This window comes from Helianthus annuus, chromosome 14 (assembly GCF_002127325.2).
Source record: "Helianthus annuus cultivar XRQ/B chromosome 14, HanXRQr2.0-SUNRISE, whole genome shotgun sequence".
NCBI classification, from domain to species: domain Eukaryota; kingdom Viridiplantae; phylum Streptophyta; class Magnoliopsida; order Asterales; family Asteraceae; genus Helianthus; species Helianthus annuus.
The window spans coordinates 74,147,175-74,157,936 of record NC_035446.2 but is presented as its reverse complement, the minus strand read 5'-3'; the positions used below and the strand labels follow the sequence as shown (position 1 = coordinate 74,157,936).

General features: G+C 39.6%; 1 protein-coding gene and 2 long non-coding RNA genes across 4 annotated transcripts; all 3 read right to left on the bottom strand.

Annotated features, from left to right (window-relative positions):
* Positions 1-1,754: 1,754 nt before the first annotated feature.
* LOC110905487 lies at positions 1,755-6,997 on the bottom strand. 2 transcript variants are annotated; one of them, XR_004878536.1, is made up of 3 exons: positions 6,916-6,997; positions 2,623-2,688; positions 1,755-1,973 (listed from the first exon to the last, which is right to left on the bottom strand). It is a non-coding gene; the product is annotated as an uncharacterized LOC110905487 (long non-coding RNA). The 2 variants fall into 2 exon arrangements; XR_002573169.2 differs by lacking the exon at positions 6,916-6,997 and adding an exon at positions 3,171-3,393.
* A 70-nt stretch (positions 6,998-7,067) lies between these two features.
* Positions 7,068-8,038, bottom strand: LOC118486498. The gene is made up of 2 exons (XM_035982981.1): positions 7,162-8,038; positions 7,068-7,117 (listed from the first exon to the last, which is right to left on the bottom strand). Exons 1-2 carry the CDS (start codon positions 8,036-8,038, stop codon positions 7,068-7,070), a joined length of 927 nt encoding a protein of 308 aa, XP_035838874.1.
* A 320-nt stretch (positions 8,039-8,358) lies between these two features.
* Positions 8,359-9,977, bottom strand: LOC110905486. The gene is made up of 3 exons (XR_002573168.2): positions 9,755-9,977; positions 9,207-9,272; positions 8,359-8,577 (listed from the first exon to the last, which is right to left on the bottom strand). It is a non-coding gene; the product is annotated as an uncharacterized LOC110905486 (long non-coding RNA).
* Positions 9,978-10,762: the final 785 nt, after the last annotated feature.

Below are 10,762 nucleotides of genomic sequence, written 5' to 3'. Positions count from 1 at the left end.
TGGTTTTTAACTATTTTTTTGGCGTTTAAAGTGAGTGGTTTCTAGGAAACATGACGTTTGTTTTCTGGGTGTGATCAATTCATTGGGTAGAGACCTCTCTCTTATAGGAGTTTTTTGGCTCGTAGTTTAGGCGGGATTTTTATTATAATAAATGATAGTAATAAAGTAACCGTCTTTTCAGTTATTGTGTGTATTTACTGTTTTGTTTAGCTTTATCAGTTTTAGGGTGATAGACGTCCCATCTTTCAAGTTTTGCGTTTTAATGGCGTTATGTAGACCAAGATGACAAAGTACAATAACAGAGAAAATATTATACATGAAAAGTATTTTTTATTATTTTTGGTGTTTTGTAAGCAATAACGTTTTGTAGTATTTTTTGGCGTTTTGAAACTAAATGGAGAAATATAGCATTTAATTATCTTAAAAAAATAATTAAAATTCCTCGTCAGAAAGTACTTTATCGGAGAAGAATCCATCACTTCCGTCGTCTTCTTCTTCTTCTTCTTCAGAGTCTTCATCTAGACTTTCATTCATGTCATTACCTTCACTTTCATCGGCTTCTTGTTGTTGAAGATTCTGAAGCCTCCATTTGAACATGTCCTGCATCAACGCCATTTCTAAGTCAATGTATGTGTTCAAATAAGTGGCGTTGTGCAATTCTTCCATGAACCCAATCCCCTGCTTTGTCATGATGTCTTTAAGCAGGTAGCCTTCCTGCTCTCCGCTGTCATATATAATGGTCACCATGTCTGTTTCCTCATTAAAACCCCATGATGTTATGACTGGGTGAGATTTTCCATCTGCTTTGCTTGGTCTAAATTTCCTTGTTAATGTTTTCACAAGCTTATGCGTTTCATGACATTCGTTATCCAGAGCGATGCCAATGGATAGGATACCCCTCTGCGTCTCTTCTTCCATCTTCAAAATTGCTTTGATAATCCTAACATACACCCTCCTTCTGTTGTCAAAACGTATGACAAATCGTCTGATTCCAAAAGTGTATCTCCACCAAACGATGGTTGCCATTTTTGGTGTTTTGGTTAAACTTGGCGTTTTGGGTAAAAGATGTTTTTGCAGAATGATAGATTGAAGTGATTATGGAAGAGATGTTTAACGTCATCTATATAATGATGTTTTTGGCACGTAATTCAGGAGGGAATTTCTTCTAATAAATGTTAATAATTGAATTTCAGTTACTGTGTTGTTTCCTCTTCCTGTAATCTCCAACGCGTTTTATCACTATTTTTTGGCGTTTTGTATTTAATGACGTTTTATTTGTTTTGAATGCCGTGTTACCATTTTTGTTGGCGTTTTGAATTTGAGCGGTAAAAGATCATTTTACCCTTAATGAAGCGCGTCAACTTAATAGAATTGGTGTTATTTACGATAACGCCACCGCGCCAATCTAGTGCATTGATTGTTTTGATCTGACGATCCATAATTGTTCTCACTGTTCTCACAGTTTCCCTCGTTGTTTTCAAAATCTTGACCATATATATATATATATATATATATATGTAACAACCCGCCTCTTTTAAGTCAAAGTACAAGTCAAAGTCAAAGTCAAAGGAAGAAAAGATTGCTAATTCGATATGTCATTCCTTTCTTAATTATTACTTGTACTCTTTGACTTGTTAATCGATGCTTTAGTTTATGTTACTTTAGTTGTATTATGTGGAGTAAATGCAATAATCGCAGTTTAATCGCTAATCTATTTGACGTTATCTGTAACACTCTACTTAAAATACGTCATATTTTAAACCGACTAAATAAGAAAGTTCATAATTATTTAAAACATTTAGTCCATAAGTGTTTGAGAACAACCACTAAACTTAAAGGACAATTGTGTAATTCATTCATTACAAAGTTTTCAAAAAGAACTTCTAAAACAAAAGTGAAAATCATCTTCTTGAGAGTGTTCGGTTCATAAGTCTTGTATTGATCACCATCCGCTCGATTGACTTACTTGAAATCTGAAATTTTAACAAAACAATGATGTTAGGATCCTTAAATTTTCATATAAATAAGTGTGGCGTAAAACGAATTCGATATACACCGTTTTTGCAAAACAAAACAATTTTGGCAGGGCTCCACCGTAAATTACGGTGGTCACCGTAATTTACGGTGGGTGCTGGGAGTTTATGGTTTCACCGTAAACCAGGAGAAAACCACCGTAAGAGTTTGCCCTCCACCGTAAGAGTTTGCCCTCCACTGTAAATTACGGTAATACCGTAATTTACGGTAGACTCTGCAATTCCTTTCTTTTTGCTGTTTTGACCCGTTTAAAACATTTCCTGCACTTCTCAGCCATCAAAGTGCAGCACGGGGTATTTCCTCGCAACAAGTACGACCCATTTTGGATCCCTTGCTTCAACACACACGCTCCCGTTACCGGTTTGCGTGATTCTAATATTTTTCCCATTTCCCACACCCAGGCTTATCGTCTACGGATGGGGTACTTCCGTTACCCGGTTTGTACCCATCTTTTATCTACTCATCTGGGTTGTCATCATGAAGTCCATCATTTTAGACAACCAACCAACATGATTCTAAATTGTTCAATCTATCACCCATAAGTAAGAAACCCAAATCATCATCATTAAAGTAGCGTCAACTACATACCTTAGAGCTTTCCCTTTTGGCGAGCGTCCGCACCGGCTTGACTTCCCGACGCCTCACTCGTGTTGCCTAAAACATACAAGCCAATTTATCATTAGAACCATTCGGCTCATGATTAAGCTTGTCACTTTACCAACACCACATTTGTGTCGATCAATGTCTTTTAGGCATTTTATCAAGCATCTTGTGTGCATAATTTCTTACAATTTGTAACTAAGTTTAACATTCATGATTTAGCCATGGCAAACATCAAATTAAGCGATTTTGCTAAATTTTACATCAATAATTTCTGAATTCTTGTTCATAAAACTTGAATTACTCTAGGAAACATCAAAATCCTAATGTTTCATACCTTTCTACAAAACCCACATATCACCTCTAATGGTGATCATGAATTTTACAAGAATTAAACCAAATTTCAACAAGAAATCTACTAGGGTTCATCCTTATACACTATTTCAGGTAAAACAAACATCATGCATGACCAGATTTCAATCTTATGATTTTATCCAAAATCTAAGGTAGAACCAAATCATGAAATTTTTGCATACCTTACAATCTCTTAGTCAAGATGATCACAACCCTATATTCAGATTTCAATTCGGACTTGATTTGCACCTTCAATTGATGGATTTTTGTGAATTTTAGGGTTTGAGGGAAATCCCCTCTTGTTGCCTGGCTTTGATCGATCAAACACACACTTAGGTGTGTGTTTGGTGTGTTATTTTACTATTAGTAAATTAAGTTTCAGAATTGACACATTTGGTCCCTCAATTATACATGGGCTATAAATCAAGGGTTTTCAATTATACTTTGTCATATTTTGTTAAGATTTCTACTAACTAGGTTATTTTTCATAGCCTTTTATCTTAACTTACTACTAGTATTTTATTTAAATTATAACATTTATATTTTCGGGGTGTTACAAGTCCACCCCCCTTAAAGAGGGTTTCGTCCCCGAAACCTGTTTATGCATATGACAAAAGTTCTTATACGTACCGAAAAGTGTAGGGTGTAGTCGTTTCATTTCCTCTTCAGACTCCCAAGTGGTGTCCGACCCTTTTCGGTGTTCCCATTTGACCTTTACTTGATAGACCATCTTGTTCCTTAAGCTTTTCACCTTACGGTCTAGAATTGCAATTGGTCTCACCGCGTAGTTGAGACTATTATCTATCTCGATGTCGTCATAATGAATATACGCGGTTTCGTCGGCTAGACATTTCCGGAGATGTGATACATGGAACGTACTATGTATCCCACTCAATTCAGGGGGCAACTCGAGACGGTAAGCCACCCTACCGACTCGCTCGATGATTCTGAAGGGCCCTTTAAATCTTGGGCTTAATTTCCCCCCTTTTCTAAACCGGATTATTCCTTTCCATGGTGATACCTTCAACATAACCTTATCACCAACTTGGAACTCAATCGGTCTTTTTCGTTTGTCCGCATACGCCTTTTGTCGACTTTGGGCCGCCCTTAGGTGAGCTCGGACTATATCGATCTTTTGATTGGTGAGTCCGATTACATCTTTATGTTCAAGTTCACGCGGACCAACCTCACCGCAACATACCGAAGTTCGACACTTCCTTCCGTATAGCAATTCATACGGAGCCATGCCGATGCTTGCGTGGTAACTGTTATTATATGAGAATTCAACCAACGGTAGGTGAATATCCCAACTACCCTCGAAGTCAATTATGCACGCTCGTAACATATCTCCCAACGTTTGTATTGTTCTTTCACTTTGACCATCCGTTTGAGGATGGTACGCGGTGCTAAGAAACAATTTGGTTCCCATTTGTTTTTGGAAATCGCGCCAAAAATTTGAAGTGAACCGGGTATCCCTATCGGACACGATGGATATCGGCACTACGTGGCGTGCTATTATCTCATTAGTGTACACTTCTGACATCTTCTCTGACGTATAAGTTTCTCGGATAGGGATGAAATGGGCACTTTTGGTTAGTCTATCCACAACTACCCAAATGGCATCGAAACCACGGCTAGTTCTGGGCAGCTTGGTTAGCAGGTCCATTGTAATTTGTTCCCACTTCCAAACCAGAATATCTAATGGTTGCAACTTGCCGTAGGGTTTTTGATGCTCCGCTTTGACTTGTAAGCAAGTCAAACATTTCTGCACGTATTTAGCCACATCCCTTTTCATCCCCGGCCACCAATAGTTTTGCTTCAAGTCCCTATACATCTTAGTTGCCCCGGGATGAATCGAATAGCGAGACTTATGTGCCTCGTCAAGCAAAAGACTCTTAACACCACATGTGTTTGGGACCCAAATCCGATCATTTCGGCATTTCATCCCATTACTTCCTTCCGTAAGGTCTTTTACCATCCCTTTTATGCGTTCTTTCTTCCAATTTTCTTCCCTTAACGCTTCGGTTTGGGCTTCTCGGATTCGGTCGAGCAGACCTGAAGTTACTACTAACTGCATAGATCGTACTCGTATTGGAACGCATTCGTCCTTTCGGCTAAGGGCATCCGCCACCACATTAGCCTTTCCGGGGTGGTAGTGGATCTCGCAGTCGTAGTCCTTCACCACTTCTAACCAGCGTCTCTGCCTCATATTTAACTCTTTTTGATCGAAAAAGTACTTCAAACTTTTATGGTCAGTGAAAATAGTACTTTTCACACCATACAAGTAATGCCTCCAGATTTTCAAGGCAAAGACCACGGCTGCCAACTCGAGATCATGAGTTGGGTACTTTGTTTCATGCGGCTTAAGTTGCCTAGAGGCGTAGGCGATCACCCTTCCCCTTTGCAATAGTACGCACCCAAGGCCTAGGTGCGATGCATCCGAGTAAACTACCATATCCTCCGTACCATCCGGTAAAGTCAACACCGGTGCACAGGTTAATTTTTCCTTTAACGTCTGAAATGCCTTTTCTTGGTCACTTCCCCAGACGAACTTCTCATTCTTGCGGGTCAATTTGGTCAACGGCGTTGCGATCTTGGAGAAATCCTGAATGAATCTCCGATAGTAACCTGCCAACCCCAAGAAACTCCTAATTTCGGATGGATTCTTTGGAGGGTTCCATTTTGACACCGCTTCCACCTTCGACGGATCCACCAATATTCCTTTGGCACTTATGACGTGCCCTAGGAATTGCACCTCTCGTAACCAGAAGGCGCATTTTGAGAATTTAGCATACAATCTTTCCCGCCTTAATACTTCCAATACTTCCCGTAAATGGTCAGCGTGCTCCGCCTCGTTTCTTGAATAAACGAGGATGTCGTCTATGAAAACAATCACCGATCTATCGAGCATCGGCTTGCATACCCGGTTCATGAGATCCATGAAGGCCGCGGGCGCATTCGTTAATCCGAACGACATTACGAGAAACTCGAAATGTCCGTATCGTGTCCGGAATGCCGTTTTTGGTACATCACTTTCCTTCACCCTCAATTGGTGGTAACCCGATCTCAAATCGATTTTTGAAAACCAGCTAGCTCCTTGTAATTGATCGAATAAATCGTCAATTCTCGGGAGTGGGTATCGATTCTTTACCGTGAGTTTGTTTAACTCCCGGTAATCAATACACATCCGCATGCTCCCGTCTTTCTTCTTTACAAATAGCACGGGAGCCCCCCAAGGAGACACGCTAGGCCGGATGAATCCCTTCTCTAGTAAATCTTGCAACTGAGACATTAACTCTTGCAGTTCTGAAGGTGCCAACCTATACGGTGCCTTAGCAACCGGTTTAGCACCCGGGGTTAGTTCAATCCCGAACTCTATTTCTCGCTCTGGTGGTATTCCCGGGAGATCCTCGGGAAAGACATCTTTAAATTCACGCACCACAGGTACGTCTTCAATTTTGGGCATTTCTTTTTCGACGTCACGCACATAAGTTAGATATGCCTTACACCCGTGTAGTATACACTTGCGGGCTTCTATTATTGAGCATATCACGGGATTACAAGCCTTCTCCCCATAAATGACGACACGCCTTCCGCTCGGAGACGTTAGGTGTATCTCCTTACGTAAGCATATCACCTTAGCATGGTAGCGGGATAGCCAATCCATTCCGACGACCACTTGAAATTCACCCATGGACATGGGTATTAAATCAATGGAGTATTCCTCACCATCGATATTCAATTTGCATTCCCGACATACATCACAAACAAGAAAACATTTGTTATTACCTACTTCTACTTCCATTGGCATAGGTAATTTTGTTAATGTAAACATGGGGTTTTGAATAAATCTATGTGAAACAAAAGACTTATTCGCACCTGTATCAAATAAAACACGTGCGGGGATCGAATTTATAGTAAATATACCTGTAACCACGTCGGGTTCCATTTTTGCTTCCGCAGCAGTGATTTGGAACGACCTTGCCTTAGCCTTTGGGGTCTCATCCCTAGTACCGGCACTCTCTTTGTTTCCCACCAATTCCGGACATTCTGACTTTTTATGACCCGGTTGGTAACATTTATAGCACACCGTTACTTTGTCGGGGCAATTTGCAACCCCATGCCCTATCTTGCCACATGCCACGCAAGGTTTATTCTTGAAATAGCATTCACCTTTATGAGTGCGTCCACATGTTTTGCAACTCGGAGATCCTCCTTTTGCACTTCCTTTCTTCGAAGATTCAGCTACCTTCGGCTTCTTTGTGGGACTCGGGTTTTCATCCAAGGCCCTCCTTTCACCTCTTTCAACTTGCCTTTTCAGTTCAATCTCGCGTTCCCGCGCCGCATTGATTATATCAGTAAGGCTTTCATAATGTGAGGGAGTCATGAACTCCCTATATTCAGCCCTAAGCATGGTGTGGTAATAATAAATTTTCTGTTCTTCAGTTTTGACCAAGTCATCACAAAACTTGAGCTTATCCATGAACATTCCCGTAATCTTATCAACGGTTTCACCCTTTTGCCTTAATTGCATGAATTCTTCCTTTATCTTATTTATCACCGCCTTGGGGCTGTGATGTTTGAGGAATGGTACTTTGAAAGTTTCCCAAGTAATCGCCCTTATTGTTTCAACACCCCTTTCGTTTCTGAGGTTGTCCCACCAATCCTTGGCTTGGCCTCTAAGTTGGCCAGTTCCATACGCCACGAAGTCACTTTCATCACAATGCGTACGTTCGAAAACACCTTCAATATCGCTTATCCACCTTTGACAAGCAATTGGATCTACCTCTCCATTGAAAACCGGGGGCTTGCACGCCATAAACTTGTTGTAAGAACAACCTTTCTTTTCCTTAGCCTTGCCCCTATCACTGGTAAGGTCTTCTCTTAGTTCACCAATTCTTTCTTCTATAGTCGAAAGTAAGGTGTTTTGCATTCTTTCCACAAATCTTGGTAGACTAACTTCGATGGCCCTACCAACTTCCTCGGCAATCTTCTCTTTCAACTCGTCGGTAGTGAGGGATAGAACATTGTCACTAGCACCTCCCGACATCTTCTTACTGAAATGTTAAAATGATTCAATAAATAATCTTGTTCAATCGCTCACATGCCTTTACATGAGACTTCGTACTCATTATTCGGCCAAGTATATAACTTTGCCTTATCATTTATACTAAGTGTACTTCCCGGGTTCGAGTATATCACTATACTCCTCCCATACACAACAAATCGTTACCCTTTTTAATCTTTGTAAATTTAATTTGCTTTAAATGAATTCTTACCGGATGTTGATCAAGCTTTGAACCGAACACAATCCTCTTTAACCTTAGCTCTGAATACCAACTTGTAACACTCTACTTAAAATACGTCATATTTTAAACCGACTAAATAAGAAAGTTCATAATTATTTAAAACATTTAGTCCATAAGTGTTTGAGAACAACCACTAAACTTAAAGGACAATTGTGTAATTCATTCATTACAAAGTTTTCAAAAAGAACTTCTAAAACAAAAGTGAAAATCATCTTCTTGAGAGTGTTCGGTTCATAAGTCTTGTATTGATCACCATCCGCTCGATTGACTTACTTGAAATCTGAAATTTTAACAAAACAATAATGTTAGGATCCTTAAATTTTCATATAAATAAGTGTGGCGTAAAACGAATTCGATATACACCGTTTTTGCAAAACAAAACAATTTTGGCAGGGCTCCACCGTAAATTACGGTGGTCACCGTAATTTACGGTGGGCGCTGGGAGTTTATGGTTTCACCGTAAACCAGGAGAAAACCACCGTAAGAGTTTGCCCTCCACCGTAAATTACGGTAATACCGTAATTTACGGTAGACTCTGCAATTCCTTTCTTTTTGCTGTTTTGACCCGTTTAAAACATTTCCTGCACTTCTCAGCCATCAAAGTGCAGCACGGGGTATTTCCTCGCAACAAGTACGACCCATTTTGGATCCCTTGCTTCAACACACACGCTCCCATTACCGGTTTGCGTGATTCTAATATTTTTCCCATTTCCCACACCCGGGCTTATGGTCTACGGATGGGGTACTTCCGTTACCCGGTTTGTACCCATCTTTTATCTACTCATCTGGGTTGTCATCATGAAGTCCATCATTTTAGACAACCAACCAACACGATTCTAAATTGTTCAATCTATCACCCATAAGTAAGAAACCCAAATCATCATCATTAAAGTAGCGTCAACTACATACCTTAGAGCTTTCCCTTTTGGCGAGCGTCCGCACCGGCTTGACTTCCCGACGCCTCACTCGTGTTGCCTAAAACATACAAGCCAATTTATCATTAGAACCATTCGGCTCATGATTAAGCTTGTCACTTTACCAACACCACATTTGTGTCGATCAATGTCTTTTAGGCATTTTATCAAGCATCTTGTGTGCATAATTTCTTACAATTTGTAACTAAGTTTAACATTCATGATTTAGCCATGGCAAACATCAAATTAAGCGATTTTGCTAAATTTTACATCAATAATTTCTGAATTCTTGTTCATAAAACTTGAATTACTCTAGGAAACATCAAAATCCTAATGTTTCATACCTTTCTACAAAACCCACATATCACCTCTAATGGTGATCATGAATTTTACAAGAATTAAACCAAATTTCAACAAGAAATCTACTAGGGTTCATCCTTATACACTATTTCAGATAAAACAAACATCATGCATGACCAGATTTCAATCTTATGATTTTATCCAAAATCTAAGGTAGAACCAAATCATGAAATTTTTGCATACCTTACAATCTCTTAGTCAAGATGATCACAACCCTATATTCAGATTTCAATTCGGACTTGATTTGCACCTTCAATTGATGGATTTTTGTGAATTTTAGGGTTTGAGGGAAATCCCCTCTTGTTGCCTGGCTTTGATCGATCAAACACACACTTAGGTGTGTGTTTGGTGTGTTATTTTACTATTAGTAAATTAAGTTTCAGAATTGACACATTTGGTCCCTCAATTATACATGGGCTATAAATCAAGGGTTTTCAATTATACTTTGTCATATTTTGTTAAGATTTCTACTAACTAGGTTATTTTTCATAGCCTTTTATCTTAACTTACTACTAGTATTTTATTTAAATTATAACATTAATATTTTCGGGGTGTTACATTATCTCATCGCTATCGCATCGCAACTTGAATCAGTGTTCTGGATATTGTTTTACGTGTGTGTGCTATGTGTTACTTGTGCATGATTATTTTGTGTTTGAAGTGTTAATCGCAAACGCAATCGTAACTCTATCGCAACGCAATCTCATCGTCAACTGGAAACGCAAGTTTATTTATGTTGTTGTATATTAGTTATGTTATTTGTGTAACTATTATCTAAACCTATCGCATCGCTTAATCGGCACTCGCTTAAACGCATCGCAACGCTCAACGCACGAAACGAAAAGTCGGAAAGTAACTCACTCGAACCATCCGATCGGAAGGCCCTCTGATTGAACCACTCACACCGCCTCACTCTCCTCTTCACCTATAAATACCACCTGTCACATCACTGTTCATGATGTGACAGCTCTCTCCTCCGACCAGCACGCTCTTGGCCTATTTTCACTCGATTCCTCGCGATTCTTGTAAGTTTTCAACTCAAATCTTGTACTTCTATCATCTACACACACTTTCTCATCATTTTCACCATCAAAACTTTTCACCATGAAATCAGTTGATTTGGGCTGTTCTAGAATGATGTCATCATGGGTTCTCATGAACTTCAAAGTGTAACCTCATTCCACCAAGAAC

What these genes read in the sequence shown, in the direction of transcription:
- LOC118486498 (XM_035982981.1), bottom strand. Translation starts at nt 8,038, where the DNA reads ATGTCGGGAGGTGCTAGTGACAATGTTCTATCCCTCACTACCGACGAG. An exon ending in ATGTGGACGCACTCATAAAG is followed by an intron (nt 7,118 to 7,161) that starts GTGAATGCTATT and finishes GCATGTGGCAAG; the next exon opens with ATAGGGCATGGGGTTGCAAA.